The sequence below is a fragment of the Wasmannia auropunctata genome, unplaced genomic scaffold, assembly GCF_000956235.1.
Source record: "Wasmannia auropunctata unplaced genomic scaffold, wasmannia.A_1.0 LD334209.1, whole genome shotgun sequence".
NCBI lineage: Eukaryota > Metazoa > Arthropoda > Insecta > Hymenoptera > Formicidae > Wasmannia > Wasmannia auropunctata.
In genome coordinates this window covers 64,280-84,238 of record NW_012028681.1, presented here as the reverse complement: position 1 = coordinate 84,238, position 19,959 = coordinate 64,280, and the positions used below count along the sequence as shown (strand labels likewise).

Sequence of the window (19,959 nt, the reverse complement as noted above, 5' to 3'; positions counted from 1 at the left end):
TGATCTTATTCGAAAAATCTTTTCATTTTTTGTTGATACACTTTATCACAATTAAACATGTTCTATTTGTTTCGGGATTACCGGGATTACACACTACTGTGGGGAATTCACACATGAGATTACATGTATACGGGTACAGATGTCGTAAATTTTCTACTTGGTTGGATTCCCCTCTTTTATTCAAGTTAATACATGCTGATGACACTGTGGGTTATCATCACCACAGTATGTATATGTACTGCATATGTACATACATATATAAGAGAGTGCAATTAACTTGCTTGTCAGTTAGCGGGCTTTTAGCGTCAATTCGAGCAATTTCCGAGTGATATTCACAAACGAACATGAAGACTGTTATAGCATTGTGCCTTTTAATTGCCTTCTATACTGTAAGTTATTTTAAAAATAATCTGTGATAAATACTTTTAAATTTTTTCAAAGAATGTTTATTCAGTTTCAAGTTTCAATCAATCATTAAATTATAAATTCCATGATCTTTTTATCAACGTTTAAAATTATTTTTAGACGTAACGTTTTATAATATAAAGTTCTATAATATTCTCATTAACAAAATTTAATTATAAAAATCGAAGAGTTGACAAAGATTACAAGAATATATGCAATTGTTAAAAAGAATCAAATTAATTAAAGAAACGTTTTTTTTAGGTCAATGCTAATCCTTTAGACATACTGAGAGCTGGCGTGCAAAGATCGAAAAATCAAGTTCAGAATAATATACAACAACTTGAGCGTCTCCGCAAAAACGTCGCACAGGACACAATTTTCAAAGTCAAAAATAACTGGATAGAACAAATGCGAAGACACAACGATTATAGCAATCCGACACTTGATGCGATACGCGTAAGTTAATTGATCTGCACTAATCGAAATGTACTAATTTAGTATGCCATTTAACAAATGCGTCAAACGAGTTCTCGAGAGAGAAGTTCTCAGATACAGCTTTTTCGAATTCGTCTTAATTAATTTTCATCCCAGTTTCCAACGTGCAGTTAAACGACATGCAATATCGTATATAGTAAACTATATACCGCATTTAATATAACTGCAGAATGCAACGTTTTATCAAACAATATAAATATATGATGCGCTACTGTCTTAACTTTTAAATTATTCATTACATTATTGGTTAATTTATTTGTCAGAATGAAGTGGAAGCGGCGAAGGCAGAGGGTAAGAATGCGCAGCTATGCTACGATACCGCTTCTAGCACTTTGAGAAATATTTGGAATATAGCGTCAAATGATGCTCAACGATGCGTCGACATTGCTGAAAGCTCCATCAAGAGCGAACTTGGTTTTATTGACGATCTCAGCTCAGTAAATTCTCACAATTATTATTATCATATATATTACTTGACTCTTCGCTGAGCCTAAACTAAAAAAAAAATTTACTTACATTACTTTTCTCACAGACCGGACGCACGCTGGTAGCAGAATTGGACAGCATCTTCCCGAACTGCATCAGTAATGACATTTTCCAAGTGCAAAGATGCGTCGCTGTCAAATTAGGGACAGCCAACGTTGCTGTGAAAAATTTGCAGAACAAGGCAAATTCCGCCGAACTCACCGCCAAATCTGCGTCCAATAATATCGTTCTACAAGGAAACAATTGCGTGTTCAATGTTTACTCACCCGCGTTCTCGCAGATCACACAAGTCAGATTGGCTGCAACCAAATGTCTCGAGGCTTTGTAGTCGAAGGGTTTAGCTCTTACTAATATAAAACCCCTGACTAAGATTCTTTTGTATTCTTTTACATTAATGTTTATATTAATGATTATATTAATATAATCTTTTATATTAATGTTCGAATAAAAATCGTTTTCGCGAGAAGACTCATTATGCTCAAAATACTACTGCATTAAAAAAGACAGCTTCACGATTAAAGGCATGTTCGGGGAACACGATGTCAGTGCTATCGCGTCATTCTATCCTTGTTTTACGTCTAAAGAATGATAAAGATAGAGCGTGCTCCCCGAATGCGCCTAAAGAGAGTATCATTTTCTTTGATGAAATCTGAAGACAAATAATTAAAAAATTTGTTTGACAGTGCAATTAACTTGTAAATGTTCTTGCGTGCGTTTCGCAAAATTGGTTCAGTGAAAGTTTGTGATATTATTAGTAATGGATAATTTCTATCTTACTTGTTTTATAGAAATCAATTAAGTTTTTCTTTGAAATATTTGATTAAAACAAATAATTGTTTTAGTATTCGTGAAAGTGAGATCAGTACAAGTCGAACGTATAAGCGTAATTTTTACTCCAAATTTTAATCGTATATGATTATTAAAATACTTTGTATTTATAAAAGCAACTTCTTACCGCCGAAAACTCGCAGGAGGCATATTATACATGCGTGCGTTTTATTATTTTTTCTTGTAAATTAAGCAAACTAAAAATTTTTAAAAAAGCAATGACCTTTCTTTGAAGACTCGCAGGAGGCGCATATGCGTGCGTACTATAATTATTTCTTGCAAATTAAGCAAATTAAAAATTTCTCCAAATCCAAATTTTAATCGTATGATTATTAAAATACTTTGTATTTATAAAACCAACTTCCTGTCGTCGAAAACTCGCAGGAGGAATACATGCGTTCTGTTATGTTTTCTCATATATTTTTTACGATACACGCCAAAGAAGAAATATTTTTTTAAGAAAAATCGTGCTTTATCGGAATCGCCTGATTGCCCAAGAAATGTTCCACAAGGACAATGCAGAGAGAGAGAGAGAGAATTTATTACATCCATTTTGCGTTATGATTTTATCGACAATGTCTGAAAATAGATGTAGCTACGTAGTACCCATTTAAAAAATGGATGTAATAGCGAGGGTTCTGATGGTCCCACGTAAAAGGCCAGGATGGCCGCTCTTATGCTTCTCTCTGACGACAATATATGCGACACGGTAATGACCGAATTTCAGCGGACTTAACCGAAGAGAGGGTCTCTAATCTCGACTCGCGACTGTCGCGAGCTGCTTGAGTACGCGTGTTCGACCGCACCTACGCGTACGTGGCTGATATCTGGACTGATCGAGTGACAGAAAGACAAGTCCACGTGTATTCATGATAGTCTTATGATGACGCATGGTACTCGTGATCGGTAAACCGATTGGCAAGATCGATAAGCACCGCGGCTCGGTCGGCTTGGTCGTGCCGGTGAAAACACCGCGCCGACGCGACGGCTTGCATAAATTGGAGCTTGGAGCAACGTCAACGTATACATACACACGTGCGTCTGTGCGCGCGGCGCGACCGCTACCGCTGACAGCTCGTTGCTGCTTTCACACGTGCACACATCCGCACGCGCGCGCTCGCGAGACAGCCGTTCGTACGTCATAAGAACTGTGAGCACGCTGTCGAAGGGCTCAGACTGTGTTTCGGAGCAACGCGTATCGCACGTATATCGCGAATATATCTACTAGCGAGAGTAACGTTCCGCATCTACTTCTCTATCAATTTTTCACCGTCTGCCTCTCCGTCTCTGTCTTTTCATTTGCCTTCTGCTTTACATACGTGTCTCTACATACGTGGCGGTCGAACAACCTTGATAACATGTGCGGTAAGTACACAGCGAATTTTAAGCATCGTTGTCGTTGTCGTTGCCGTTGCCGTCTCGCTTTCTCTCTCCTTCTTCTCCGCGTTGTCAAATTTGATTCATTTAATTATTTAATACGCGCACATAACGTTACGCACTCGTGGATTTTCGTCAGGTCACGCGCGTGCAAGTGTCAAATCGTTATCGCATACAATTCGACTGCCGTACTCGGAAACTCGGAAAACATGTGAAATTGAACGGCGAGATTACGCCCAGCTGCGTGGAACGTATCGAAACTCTTTGCTTTCTACATGTTGGTATGCCGGTATGCAATAATCGAATTGACATAACGAGATACTAAGAAACGATCGAAGCTATATATGAAAAGAAAGATTTCCTTATTTATTTTATCAAGAATAAATTTAAAAACTGTACAGAGACGATTTAAATAGTTATTAATGATACGTTTTATCTTTTTGCTTCCTTGTGAAATGCTATTGATTTTAATACATTATTACTCCGATGTTATAAATCTTATTGTTAATGTAAGTTACTTTTAATTTTGCTATTCACTTACAAACCGTAAGTGGATACATTTTGACGGGTACATTTTAATGTGAATATTATACTATTCTATCTCTACACGGAGAGAATTTTATTTTAAAATTTACCCTGAAAATCATGCTAATCGTAGGATAACATAGTATTTCGACGAATTTTATGTGATTTTCATTATTTTTTTAAATACATACTAATTTATTGTAATGCTTAGTAAAATTTGTCAAAATACTATGTTGTCCCGACACGATTAACATGATTTTCAGAGTAAATTTTAAAAGGAAATTCTCTCTGTATAGCGCATATATTTAGGTATGTAGTCCTTTCTAATTATTTATGTTTTATTATTAGAATAACAAAGATTATTTAAATATATTCATTTTATATATGTATTATTTATGGAATATATATTTTATTTATTGTTTCTATACTAGGGTTTGATCGGTCATTGGTTTATCGATATCAATGATAAATGAATATACTTAGAATTTGTGATATAGCTAATCTCCAATCGGTCAATTCATCATTTTTTATGCTCTATAATCCGAAATGTATTACCATCTCCTAAAACGATAAGAGAAAATCCTATAATAATGAGAACATTTGATACCAAAAATTGGGAAAATATGTACACACGCGTGTTATTAACGCCATTGTCATTGCAGGGCTTGTAAAGAGCGATATGTGTTCTAATTTTAGGCAAAATGACAGTTGATATGGAAATAGCAAGTCGTATGTATGTACTTCAGCGTATAGAGTTGTACACTTAAAAAAGTTTACTTTCAATATAAAAATTTTGTTGTAATCTTTTTCGGTATGCATATACTATAATAAAACAAAAAATTTTTGCTATAGTAATTCATTATTTTTATGGTTGATAAAAACAAAATGTGATATATCGATAATTTATGGAGAAATACCTTAATTCATAAATAATTTCGATAACATCGCTCATGAAATTAAACAATTTTAATGGATGCAATAATACGCAAATTTTTGCGACAGTTTTTGTTTCGGAACAATTTCACGAACCTTTACGACGGCTTATGTTATTTTTATTCGAAATTTCGACGCGATCATTTAAAATTTTGTAACATTTTTTACGGCGGCTTGAAAATTTATTATAAAATTATGAAAGAATTCGCGCAATTCTCGCGAATCACATTTTTTATCGTGTTACGTTTATAGATAAAAATCTTTTTTTCTTTTTAAATTCGATGTCTGGACAAAATCGCTCGACGGATATTAATCTTACCGCGGCATAATAGTAATTCACTAATTTTAATTGAAGTTTATCGAATAGCTGACATGATTATAAAATTCCTCTAGTAATAATTAATTTGAATGACAAATAATGATTGATCGAAGATCATCGAGGACGTCAGGGATGTTATGCGTCACAGTGATGCGTTCATATACGCTCGCAGGAATGTTACAACATGCCATTCATTTTTCCTGTGGAATGTACGAGACATGACTTCCTCGGGCGTCGACCTACACAAAAGACTGTGTTTCGGTACAGCGTTAAATCTCCATTCGCGCAATAGTCATATTGGATTACATGCTTTTCCGTTGAGACGAAGTTGACAAAAGCATCTGTGGCAATTGAACAAACTTATGCTTGTTAAACCTGTTACTATCAATTTTTAGATTAAGGAAATATCTCGGCAAAAGAATTATAGCTTTCCAAAGATTATCCGAATTATTTTATAAATTTTGACGTCTGATTACAAAGCCTTGAATTAATCGTCCCATAAAATGGTAGGGTGATAAATTCAATTGAATAGTTAACTTTAACGTCTCAATATTAATTTATTTTGTCCGATTTTTACGTATTTATTCTTTATCTGCATTTTACTTATTGACTTTTTTATATCTTCAACTGAAGAAGACTCAGTGAGTCGAAACGTATTGATTTTAACTTCTCGACATTAAACTATTTACTTATTAATTTGAGTTTTTTAGTGATTCCATGTTACTTTTACCTTCGCTCGTTCTTGGCCGAGCTTATTTTATATTTCTGTTATTAAAATACGAGCTAGACATTATAATTAAAATGCATGTTGTTGCGTTACAACAATGCCATGGTGTATAACGACGACTTGTTGGTGATACGTAATTTCGGATCTGATACGAAGCAATACCGACGACGTTCGAGTCAGTCGCGAGTGAAAGTCTCTTTTTCATGGTGCGCGAACCTGAGCGAACCTGAGGCGAGAGGGTGTAGCAACATAGCACAGGACAGTTACATATGACATTTAGACGCGACAGAGATATCCCACCTTCGGATACGCGACTCCTTTCTCTTCGATCGTCCCCGCCACTTCGTTTCATTCGATTGCTATGAATAAATTCAATTATGTGTGAGGCATTCGAGCGGAACGTATCTGAAAGTACTACAACATTTAGATTATATGTAATATTATATTATGTAAATATGCTTTTATATAATAATTATATAAAAGGTAATAAAGAAGCTTTTAAAGCTCGTATAGAGCAACGCGACTTTTATATTTTATATAAAATAATTATACAAAATTTATACGTGCAAATATATTAATTATATTATATCATATAAACGCAAACTTTGTCGAATTGCTTGTGGATATCTGAAGATAATTAAAGAAGCAAAGGATATTTCCTATACTGTGCTTCAATAGAGATGTCTATAAGAAGAAAAATGTAAAGAAGCAATGCGCGTGTTATTTGCTCGTCAATCGAGTTTGCCATGTGATTGGCAAAGTGAGGCTCATACGCAGAATATTGTGGTCAGTAGGTCGGAAGGCCAAGTTCTTCATGTTAGAATATGATGCTATCGCGATTGCTAACCATCGATTATCTGGTCGTTCAACCGCGGTCTCGTTCATGCACGTTGGTTGCATTTCACAACTTTGCGTCGCAACAAATTGTCGACGTTTCTCGTGTTAAATGAATGATTTTATTACCAATGAATATCTCGAAAGATTACTTGAAAATTTTATATGTATCAATTCTCATGCCTAATTTTTATTGTGCCATGTAATACGAAATAAGATATCGAAACAAGCTTAAATCTTTGCATCATATGAATTTTTTGCTCAAGTTACATCTCGATTATCAGTCTGTTTAAAATAAAATAGAATAATGTACAATATTTTTTATGGTGCTTAAAAAAATATTACAACTAAAACGATTGGATTTTGTATGAAGAAAATATGATTGATATTGCTTTCCATCCAAGATACGATAGCAAATTGTGATTATAATTGCGCGTAAAAAATGCGAGTTATTGACAATGATACGAATTCGTCTAATGTAATTAAATGCAGAAAGAAAGAATACTGTCTTGAAAAGAATACTGTCCAAGGATGTAATTCCTTGTCATGAAATTGAATATCTATAAGCAATGTACGTACATACATACATAGTTAATCTTCAAGCATAATCATGACATTGCTTTTTTCTCACGGTAGAGCAAAATGATAAAAGTCTCTTAAATATAGTCTCGTGTCTTTCAGCTTTCAGGAAAATGGCATATCCGACAATTTTGAATTACTGCCGTGTTGCTCCGATAAGAGCTTTAAGAGCTTCTTTATCGCTAGGTTATTTATCATCTGCGACATCGAATCGCTTTTACAACTAATTTCCGCGAACGTCGAAAGGAAATTGTTAATAAATTCTTGCGATTCTTTCTATTGCTCCGGATATTAGTCATCGCGGAAAAACTCTCTTATCGTTCAATACAGTTAAAATACCTCTTCAAGTTTTGCTAAAACTGATCGTGCAGTCTCGGAAATCTAAAATGAACTGTATAATCAATCGATACAGTTAGAGAACTTCTCTCATCTTTTCTCATTTATCATTACTGACAAAACAGACTTTTTCTATCGAATTCATAATTATTTCCGAGACAATCGTTCCTGGCTGAATATGTCTCTTTAATAAATAAACAGATGTAATAAAGTAACAAAGAAATTGTCAGGACTGCTGTCACTATCGCATTCAGTAAATTCGCGCCTAGGCGGAAAGAGGAAGTTACAAAAATACTCAGGAAACTTTCGGAGTGAAATCAACTCAAGTAAAAGTAGGACAATTGGGTGCGTTCAAAATGAATATTAGATCTTTCTTGTGTAAAAATCTGTGCTCGGATATCACGCGCGCATTTTGTTCGTATTCTCAATCATAAATCAGTAATTCTATTTTGAAGAAGTTGAAAAAGATTTATATCCTTTATATGTGAAATTGTCAGTTTTTTTATGATAAATGTTATGTTTAGCTAAAATTGTATACAACGAGACAAAATATACATTTATTCAATATATTCTATTGTGCTTGATTCCACTCGAAACGTATGTAATTACAGCTGATTAGCATCGGAAAGCTATGCATTGTTATAGCTATATGCATACATCAATAATGCTATACATATATCAGATATCTATCTGCGCGGCGTAGATTGAAACAGTGGCAAACTAGTTTTTTTAGAAAGAACACATTGAAACTAAAATCACTTAAATCAATGTATTCCAATTATATTGTGCAGTTTAATTGTAAAACGTAATATACGTTCTGTTGTCATAAATACTAAATTATTGGCCGTTAACTTTAAAAATCTCATTTTCAATCAGGTGATCCTGATTTGTAAAATAAAATTATGTTAATTTCGCTAGATATATTCTATTGTTATTATTACTACAATTGTTCGTATACAAGAACTTTTGATTTAGGCTAAATCAGATTTCTATTTTTATTCGGAATTCGACGATGTATATAATGACGCGATATTAACCGCGATGTGTTGTCTGAATCTCTCAGGTTTAACCTCACGTAAACTTTCCCTTTCACCGGCGTGAGTCGGTGTCTTGAATTACCTGTTCTCTCTCGTCATTAGGCCAATCGGGCCTCCGGCCTTCCCTGTTCCTCGCAAACGTTCATGGGCATCAGCTTTTTGCATTTTTGTAACGTCCCATTATTCGGCATCGTCGATGAAATGCTCGACAGTGGCATTCACTTATTGTTTTTTTTTTTTTCATTTTTTTTTCTTACGCTCAACTTAGTGATACTTTTCTTTCATCTAAATTATATTTTAATTAAAATTAAAATTCACATTTTAACTAAATTGTATTTGCATGTATAATTATAATATAATATCAAACTTTGCAAAAAGATTTTTTAAAATATCTATTACATGTATTATTCCAATTGTAAAATTAATATATTAATATAACAAGAGTAAAATTTTTGAAAATTTCTTTTAATATAAAAAATTAATAAAATTACCTTTTTAAATTAGAGAACGAAAGCAAACTGGGATTCCTACATTTGTCATTTACCACTTCTTAAGTATAAGCTATATGGCTTGTGTTTCTGCGTGTCTGATCTTGCTCTGCAGGTTAGTATGTTAATAAAAAAAAGAATAAATGAAAGATATTTCTCCACAATCTTTTTGCTTTCTTGGATAAATTCGAATTTTTCATCTTTCCGCATTCTCTCGCGAATACGTCCTTCGGGATCGAGAGGCGGCGCAGAGATCAATGAAATTAAAAGATGGCCTAATGTTTTCTTTCTTTTTTTTGGCTGAACGAATGCTGCTTGAAGAAATAGGGAAATTATTTTCTATATTCTAAAGTGGGTTTTACAAGAATAAACGGCGAGCCATTTCTTAATTTTATTTCTTATTGCCACTCGGTTCCGAAAGTCGCATTTGTGAAAGATTGAGGAAAAAATAAAAAATAAAAAGAAATATACAAGCTGATATAATAAAAATATAAGTGTGATTAATCAATAGATCAAAGTTAAATGTGTCAAGTAGATGCATGTATATTAATTGCTTGTCGGAGTAATTGAGCTGTGCAAGGATACGGAAAAATTATACGTTATGCGATACAATAATACAGTGTGTACTAGAAAAAAGATGGGGAGAAAGGGAAAGACAGGCATAGTGATAATTGAAGTTTAATTGAAGAAGAAAAATCAAATTTTAGGAAAATTTTAATTAGATTTTAAGAAAAATTTTTGTCATATAGATATCAGTAATTATATTTACTTATGCTAATTGTATAAATTTCATAGTTGTCCAATACGTTAGACATTTTGTATTTTATAAAGATTATTGATTAATAATGGATGATTCAGATCAGAGCATTAATGGAAGGTGGATTTTAACATTTCTCAAAGTATTATCAGAGTAATATCAATGATAATTGAATACAATTGTGTATTTCATTCGTAATCGATCCGAGTAATAATTATGTATCTTTAAATCTCCAGGAATTTTCGCTTATCTAAACTACTTGACACCGAAGAGCAGGAAAGAAATCTTGGAATTGTTGGTTGTTGGTCTAAAGAGATTAGAATATCGCGGATATGATTCTGCAGGTAAGTCAATATTTTTAATCTCGAAATATCTTTCGCTTTCGCAAAAGATGCCGTGGCCGTATGTTTACGAAAACATTATTTTGTGATAAACAAAGAACGGAGAAAAAATAAAGCATCAACGAAAAAATTATTTACTTAGACTATGTTTTGCTTATTGTTAGAATAAATGTGAAATATTTAAAAAGAAATAAAATAAAATAATAATTCATATCGTATAAATTGTTGAAAGTCGTGCAAAAAAAAGATCTAATTCTTTACCATTTAATTTAAATTTCACATATTCAATTGAATCATTTTAGTTCTTTCCATTCTTTTCATTCTCTCGATTTTTTTCATTCTCAGTTCTCTTTTTTATTCACGATTTGATGATTCGAAAAAGAGAAAGGAAGAGAGCTCTCCGGTGAATAAATGAAAGAGATGACCCATCGCGGCGTATCGGTTTATATAGAAATTCCTTCATACGGTGTTTTTTTTTTTGCAGGCGTCGCCCTCGACAGTGCAGATGGCAAGGACATCTCGATTATTAAGAAGCAAGGAAAGGTCAAGGCTCTCGAGGAGGAGATATTTTGTCGTAAGTATCAGCTCAAGTTTTCAAACTTGCGGGACCACTTGGCGCGCGCGCTTCTTGTGCGTCGTGCGATCGTTTCTGTCGTCGTGCGCAAAAAGAAAATACACGAGGAATGTTCCGTCATTCGTCGTATCGGGCCATCGGGCCGTGTCGTAAAATCAGCGATGTTTATTCGCAGGTACCAATCTTGACTTTGAGTCGGAAACTCAATACCACGTCGGCATCGCTCACACACGATGGGCGACCCATGGTGTTCCATCGGAGGTAAATGCCCATCCTCAGCGTTCTGACAGTGAGCACGCCTTCGTTGTTGTTCATAACGGTAATGTTCATATAATACATACATGTATATATGTATACGTCCTGCTCCGAAACCTATTTTTCCATTCTTCACATATGAATTCACATCGTCTTGAATGTAGGTATCGTGACGAATTACAAGGAAGTCAAAACTCTGCTGCAACAGAGAGGATACGTGTTTGAAAGCGATACCGACACCGAAATTATCGCCAAATTGATCCACCATCTCTGGGTACAGCATCCTGCGTATTCGTTCCGTGAACTTGTCGAGCAGGTTGTTCAGCAATTGGTAAGAATTACCGAGGAAGGACGAGATATATAAAAGATTCCCCCTTCTCTCATCTCTCATAATTTTTCACAAAAATATTCAGAATAATAAATTTAAGGTAAGATAATAAAAATTGTATTATTTTAGGAAGGAGCCTTCGCGTTATGTTTCAAAAGCAAGTATTTCCCGGGCGAGTGCGTAGCTACGAGGCGAGGATCACCGCTTCTCGTGGGTATCAAGACGAAAACGAGATTGGCTACTGATCATGTACCTATTCTTTATGGAAAAGGTAAGTCGAAATATCGCAAATTGATCCAATTTCGATCCATGCCACGCGAGAAATTAAGGGGGTATTCCTCTGACTGATGTCAGGAAGCGTTAAATTGAAATTCGTAACTATTGATCCAACATCGCGTTTAGTATTTATTAATTATTATTTATTAATATAAATTTTTTAATATCTCGAGAGACAAAGAACATTAAAAAGTGCGTTTCTCCCTTATCACGTTAGTTAATTGACGAACGCATGAAGGCGTTTACATTGTATTGTTCCATAGAATCTCTCTTATTTACCCGATCTACTTACAATATATCGATTGTATGATATCGACACAATTCCACGTTCAAGAGAAAGGCGATTAATACTTATATAACTGACAACTAACTAACAATAAGCATGCGCTTTTTTCATTAATCCAAACTACAAATTATTTCAATATGGAAATAAACATGCTCGTGTGACTAAACTATATCTGGCTTCATTATTTACGTTGTTATCATTTATGCATACATACATTTTGTACTTTGATATTATATCGCATAAGGCAACTGATCGAATATATTGTATCTAGTTAATTTTTTGCGCGACATTCATTGACATAACGTTTATCAAAAAATATCGTTGAATACGTTTGCGATTACATTATAAAGTGATTTCATTAGAATCAATTCATCTTGCAAGACTATTATCTCATAAGATAGTTTTTATCTTATTAAATAATTAAATATAGTAATAGATATGCAATTATAAATAGAAATTAATTGATATTTATTTTTTTGCTTACAATATTTCTTTTGCTTTTTTTTGTTTTTCATCAATTTTGCCCATCAATACCTTGTAATTGTTAGAAAGTTCGAGCAGGTGCATGATTGTTAAATTAAACTCGTCGCCTGTTTTTCTAGACTTTGGCAAGTTGCATCGCACGTAAGCTCTCTTCTTCATACTAAGTTTAATGTGGATTATTATATAAGTGTTTCTTTTGCATGAACACCTTCCGGTTATGTTCTACAACTTTTCACGCCGTCAGACGATCTTCAATGCGCAATAAACAAAGGTATATAATCTATTATACTAAACTTGTCTAGATTTCCGTCCTCGGCACTGGACCTCTCCCTGTGTAACGAGAGTATAAAAAGTAAAAAGGACACACGATATTTATATGCGGTAAATCGAAATGTTTCTTGTTGATGTGTACTTATCCCTTTGTACTGATCTATTCGATTATCATTACAAACAATTAACATTGTCGAGTATGTCTTATTTCATCCTCATCGCAAAGTCCAGTGGTTGAGGAATATCTAGATATTTTTTGCAATTCTCTCACATAGGATTGTCTTTCATGAAAATTTTTCTAACAATTTTGCTGTCGATCTCGACGATCGCGTCCGAGGTCTCGTCTTCAGTTCTCTTAATCATCATCACAGGCTGTTATTCAATGTTCGTTCTTTCACTTTAACAAAGTAACACACGCTCACTCATTCGCTCGCTAATTGGCATATTTCTATTCTCGTTTCAAGTCTCGGAGCATTTTGTAGCACAGACCTGCTTATGAGACGAGACTTTTATAATTTTGTTTCTTACGAAAATCCACGACCGTATTTATAAGTACATAGATACTTATGTTTTTTTTTCAAGCGGCTTTGTAGGAGCGCAAGTTTTGATGTTAAAAATAAGATATCTGGTATGTATCTTTTTAAAATTAATAAGACAGAAATAAATAAATTTTAATAGTTACAGTGTGTAGTACGTTGAAGATTAATTAATTAAAAGCATTATGATTCACTGTAACAGAATGCGATGAATCCCATTAATTGTTACACGTAAACTTCTAATTTAAGGGATTAATTATCGGATAAATCTCTGATAGAAGCGTTAGTCTTCGAAACAATGAAAAACGATAAAACGGTAACGTATGTACATTTTACATTTACAAGAACTTGCGGCTTTTACAGTACGGTGCATATGTGTTGTCACAATAACATGCTTCTCGGGAAAGTTTGCAAAAAATGTATAACATAAAGAAAGAAAGTTGAGAGATTGCCTTATACATATATAATAAAATACAATTTAACATTAATATGAAACACATTTTTGTATTTCTAAAGTAATCTCTTAATAGCGTTTAGATAAAATATAAAATAATTTTTTTTGTTTTATAATCTGAATGTCACAATATATATCTGTCTAAATATTAAAAGAAGTGAGAGTAAAGAATAACACTTTTTATCAAAAGCTTAATATATTATTTTTAAAATTAATGCTCGCTGCGTGCTTGATGCTCGCTCTTTGTGCCGCACACAGCATTCGTTCGTTTCATTGTGTTTATGTTTGGCGTTATATATATCGATCATTATGCTGTTACTGTTGTGGCATTATTTGTGCGCTAATTGTTTTTGTTTTCTTTCTCGTTTTCTTCCTTCCCGCGTCCCAATCTGTGCAGAAGGTGAAGCACCGTCTCAAGGTAATACTTTACGTCAAATTTAAGCTTCTCTCCGCTTGTTCTCTATGCCCAATTAACTGTCTCGGTGAATTGATTGTGATTTGCTCGTTGTAAATAAACGTAATTAGTTCTTTTTAATTACAAGCGCTTCGCCGTTTTTTTTCCGGCTTTTACGAATATAGACGATGGATGGATGGACGGTACTGCACTACGCTTCTCGTACGTATACTATGACCTTATCATGTATAATTTACAAATTACTACCGCTTTCCGTCTCTATATAATATTTGGCCTACCCAAAGTTCGATTAATGTAGAGAAATATTATATATAACATACTCTCGGGATATATATTTAATTTTCACTTGCTACAACGAATCGCTATACTAGTTATACCTATTTCATCGTTTTATTTTTACGTTTCTTAAGTACGTACACTTCGTCCTTATATAAATAATTGTGCTGCTGATGTTGTGTCTTGATTATTGTTATCGTTATCGATCATATCATGGCATTATTTCTATTCATTTTGTCGTCGTGGTGGTATCATTTATATTCATTGTCTCGCAGCGAGCTATGCATTAACATATATTTGGGTATATATATTGGTTAATACATATTATAATATCAAGATTGCGCGCGAGATACGTGCGAATATCTCAATTATATATATTACGATGGTCACTAATTTCGCTGTTTTTATTCATCATATGTACTTATTATATGTATTATATATATGATTACATATTGCGCCAATCTGGTGTGGGGCTTAAAAAAAACGAGTAAATAACTTAATACTCTTATTTTACTCGTATTGCATAGCCATATCGACTTATGATATCGAAAACGATAAATAACAGGAAATCTTTTCTTGCTCCATATCGAAATAAATTCGATTATTTAAATCAAAAACTCTTTTTGTGTTACCTTGTATCAGTAAATGCACATACATATGCCATGTAATTCAATTTATATGCATTCCACACTTGTAGCTAAAATAGATTTTATAACAGTTGACTTAGCAGTAATTCATGAACTCTGATAACTTTACTGTTAATTTATGAATCAGGAAAAGAGTTTTTGGTATATCTTAACTGTATCTGTCTATATTGTCTGTACTGTCAATCGTGCGTAGTGGCATGCGTAAAAACTAATTTATTCCGATAGGATGCAAAAAAGAAAATTTACATCGTTTCTGGCATCATAATTCAATGTAGCTACAATGAAAAAAAAGAAGCTGTAATATAAATTTAGCGCAACTATAACAATGATTGAGAGAATTAATAATTATAATTAATCATTTATATCTAATTAAATATTTTAAATATTTTATCAACTTTAATTTTTTATCACTAACATTGGTGCAAAATGAACAAGTATTCTGTATTATTCGTAATAATATATATGTAATAATAAATGTTGTATGTGTGTGTATAATACTTATATATAAAAATATCATAGTATCCTGATAATATCTTTAGTTTTGTAGACAGTTTTTATCGGACTCTATTAATAATCTATTATAATTTGTTTTTTACTTTTACGATCCCGAAAAATTCTTCAATAAAATGGAGAGTTTCGTGCAGCAGAATCTTATATTGTTGTGCAAAATTCTCTTACATTCAAATACATTCAAAATCAAGCATTGCAATAAAAAGAATATTTCATTTATTACAACGGACTTTTCAATGGGAAATATATTCGTAAAATAGAACAACTCAATCTTTGTGCAGATCATCGTCCGCATGGCAGAAATCCAGAACTTCCGGTCATGCCGCGTAGCGAGAGCACATCTGAGTTTCAACCTCTCGAGGATAAAGAGGTTGAATATTTCTTCGCTTCCGATGCGAGTGCCATAATCGAGCATACGAATCGCGTGATATTCTTAGAGGTTCGCGATTTGATAAATTTGTCAAATTTTTGTCAAATTTTAGGCAAAAAGTTATCTTATATGCGTTATACCGACGTTATAGGATGACGACGTGGCGGCTGTTAAAGAAGGCGCGCTGAGTATTCATCGTCTTCGTCGTTGCATGGACGATCCTCACGCTCGCGAGATCACGACACTGAAGATGGAGATTCAACAAATCATGAAGGGCAATTACGACTACTTCATGCAGAAGGAGATTTTTGAACAACCGGAATCGGTGGTGAACACTATGAGGGGTCGTTTGAATTTTCAAGATAACTCAGTCACTTTAGGCGGAATTAAAGTAACTCTTGCAAACGATTTTTCGCAAGTGTTTAAAAAAAAGAGTCTAATAATGAATAGAATACCTTTCTTTCAGGATTACATTCCAGAGATCAAAAGATGCAGACGTCTTATGCTAATCGGTTGCGGTACGAGCTACCATTCTGCCATAGCTACGCGACAGCTTCTCGAGGAACTGACAGAATTGCCTGTGATGGTTGAGCTCGCATCCGATTTTTTGGACCGCAACACGCCAGTCTTTAGAGACGACGTCTGCTTCTTTATTTCTCAATCGGGTAAGACTTGCGACGAAACTATTAATGCAGAATTACATATAATAAAATGGAAATGTGATAAATAAGCAGATGAGAAAAGAGATTTATAAGAATTTGACAAATAATACCTCTTTAATACGACTGAAAAATTACTGGGTTGCGATTGAGTATTATTGTATTTCTTGTAATGGCAATAGGTGAGACGGCTGATACGTTAATGGCACTACGTTATTGTAAAAGTCGTGGAGCTCTTATTGTTGGTATAACTAACACAGTCGGAAGTAGTATCTGTCGTGAATCTCATTGTGGGGTGCATATCAATGCTGGTCCCGAGATCGGTGTAGCAAGTACTAAAGCTTACACCTCGCAATTCATCTCTCTCGTCATGTTTGCACTAGTAATGAGTGAGGACAGAATCTCTCTTCGCGCGAGACGTTTACAAGTACGTTATTCAATATTTTTTACTTTTTTTTTCTTTATACTTAAACTTATACGTATTTTTATATTTTTAGTAAAATATAATTAATTAAATCTTATATACGCATATTTTCTAGATTATCGAAGGATTGAAAAATCTCGGAAATCTTATTCGTGAAGTATTGAAACTCGATGAGAAAGTTAAAGAGTTAGCCAAGTCTTTATTCCAACACAAATCCCTGTTGATTATGGGTCGCGGATATAATTTTGCTACGTGCATGGAAGGTGCACTCGTAAGTAGGCGATAAAAAAGTAATAAACCTCTTTGCAATTAATGTTGCTGTAATCAACTCTTACATATACTTGCAGAAAGTAAAAGAATTGACATATATGCATAGCGAAGGAATTATGGCCGGTGAATTGAAACATGGTCCGTTAGCCCTCGTTGACGATTCCATGCCGGTAATTATGATCGTAATGAGAGATCCAGTGTACGTGGTAAGTTTAAATGAGTAAGTTTAATATTCGAGAGAGCGAGAGCGAGAGAGAGAGAGAGCTACACTCTATCTCTATCTTTCTCTCTCAAGAATATTTATAGCAATTGTAAGAGTATTGTACGGAACTTTAAGAAAAATATAGAAACATGACACATGTTTCAGTTTGATAATTTATTTTGTAGAAATGTATGAATGCACTTCAGCAAGTTACCGCACGGGACGGCAAGCCCATTGTTATCTGCGAGGAAGAGGATGAAGAAACGAAGGCTTTTGCCGACAGGGCTCTCGAGGTACCTAAAACCGTCGATTGCCTGCAAGGAATTTTAACTGTTATTCCAATGCAGTTATTATCTTTCCATATCGCAGTTTTGCGTGGTTGCAACGTCGATTGTCCGAGAAATTTGGCGAAATCAGTTACGGTTGAGTAAAGATTGAACGGATTGTCTTATGATTTTTTTTTTTTTAAGGACCACAAGTTCGCTAACGTGGTTGTTACAAAATTTTTTCAAGCTATACGAGAACAAGAATCAGAGATAGAAAATAAATTATTATTAACCAGGCAATTAATAATATCGCGCAAATAAGAATTGAGATTAAAACAAACAGTGTCAGAAGAGAGTACGTTTCTATCTTTTAAATCTTATTAAATTCGTTTATCTCTGTTTAACTATTGTTTATTCGTAATTTAAATATATGTGATAACGCCTGATAATTCATTTTATCAAATTCGAACAAAGAGAATTTTAGTAAAAAAAAAAGTAATCACCGGTGCTCGTACGTTGTTTTTTTTTAATTAATGGCTAATTGATCTAACAAAAAGATTTGCCCGTGCATGCTTTCGTAACAAGTATCATATTGCACAATTATATTGATTAGTGCAAACGTTTCTTTTTTACGAAGAGTAACATATAAGACAAAATCTCCAATATATATATGATTTTAGTGCATTTAATATTCTTATTTTAACTCACGTAACATACAGTCTAGTTTTTAAATATAATTACCGATTAATCAAAATGCTTTTGATTTGATGAAATACAGCGTGATTTCTTCGTCGATCGAATTAGAAAATTAAGATCACGATAGAAATTTTTGATAGCGATTATGATGGATAATACATGCGACATAAGAATCGTGCATAAATATGTGTATATGTATGCACTATAAATACCCAAATATATGTCCAAACGACATTTTTTTCGTACGGGATAACTTTTTCATCTTTACATAATAACCTAAACATTCAAGACGATACGGGGATTGTTATATGTTATTTGATATTTGGACGGCAATCATACGCGATTGTATCATACATACGCAAATATACAATAGCAGATTTTTAGAACATGTATTTTTTTGATAAATTTATGTTATAACACTTTGTAAACTTATTCAAAAAATATATAATTACGATTTGATTTATATTCATACAATATTTATACAATAAATTTTTTCTCTGCAGCATTTCTTTAAATCAGTTGATTGCATTCTCTCTTTGTGTGACCTTATCTTAATTCAAAATAATGTAGGTACTGCATATTTAAAACGAACATTTTTTCTAATGTCATAGATACGACGTATCTCTAACATCAGTATAATTAAAAATTATATAAAATATTCTCTGGAAAGAAAGAGAAGGAGAAACAGAGACAATAAAAAGAAAATATTGCAAATTCTATTTTTCCTTGGGCTATTAGTTCCATTTTATAAAATTACAAGTACGTTTTATCTGGGTCTTATTTGAGTTTGGACAAGCGTTGTCCAAAATATCAATTATAACAATACGAAACAGAGTACAATGAAAATTAGAAGAAACAAAAGCGTAAAAAAATTATCTTTAGTGAGTTTAATCCATAAAACTATCATCGTTCGATTCCTCTTTAAATATATTGATAGAAATTCAAAATTAGAAAAAATGTATGGAGATCGTAACGCAGGAAGTGTCTCAGGCGTAGATTGTCTCGTAAATTTTGAGATTTTGCCAGAGACGTGTGCGTCCCTCCCTTTCGTGCCGTTTTGGACGTGTGCCAAGGTAATGGCAAAATGAAGCCAAACTCGGACACGGTCGCTTAAGGCGAACGCGCCAGTAGTAAATCTCGTGTTTACGCCCGACATGCGCCGCGCCGAGCGCATGCGGGTATATCGAGCGACGCTATAAGTCTGTTAAGCGGAGAATGGATTACATTTGAATGAACAATGTTAACGCATGACTTTATAACCCTAGCACGGCGTTTCATTTAAAAAGTTGATTCGT

General features: G+C 33.6%; 2 protein-coding genes across 5 annotated transcripts; both read left to right on the top strand.

The window, feature by feature from the left end:
• Positions 1-251: 251 nt before the first annotated feature.
• Positions 252-2,074, top strand: LOC105459085. Its single transcript, XM_011704782.1, has 4 exons — positions 252-389; positions 667-861; positions 1,164-1,337; positions 1,433-2,074. The coding sequence occupies exons 1-4, from the start codon at positions 345-347 to the stop codon at positions 1,712-1,714; spliced, it is 696 nt and encodes a 231-aa protein (XP_011703084.1). The 5' UTR covers positions 252-344; the 3' UTR covers positions 1,715-2,074.
• A 903-nt stretch (positions 2,075-2,977) lies between these two features.
• Positions 2,978-19,182, top strand: LOC105459084 (glutamine--fructose-6-phosphate aminotransferase [isomerizing] 2-like). 4 transcript variants are annotated; one of them, XM_011704778.1, is made up of 15 exons: positions 2,978-3,579; positions 10,363-10,470; positions 10,952-11,041; positions 11,217-11,360; positions 11,461-11,627; positions 11,754-11,895; positions 12,914-12,940; positions 14,327-14,347; positions 16,059-16,216; positions 16,299-16,538; positions 16,614-16,812; positions 16,989-17,233; positions 17,346-17,501; positions 17,578-17,706; positions 17,888-19,182. In XM_011704778.1, exons 1-15 carry the CDS (start codon positions 3,573-3,575, stop codon positions 18,131-18,133), a joined length of 2,079 nt encoding a protein of 692 aa, XP_011703080.1. In that variant the 5' UTR covers positions 2,978-3,572; the 3' UTR covers positions 18,134-19,182. The 4 variants fall into 4 exon arrangements, with proteins under 4 accessions (XP_011703080.1, XP_011703082.1, XP_011703081.1 ...); XM_011704780.1 differs by lacking the exon at positions 12,914-12,940; XM_011704779.1 differs by lacking the exon at positions 14,327-14,347.
• Positions 19,183-19,959: the final 777 nt, after the last annotated feature.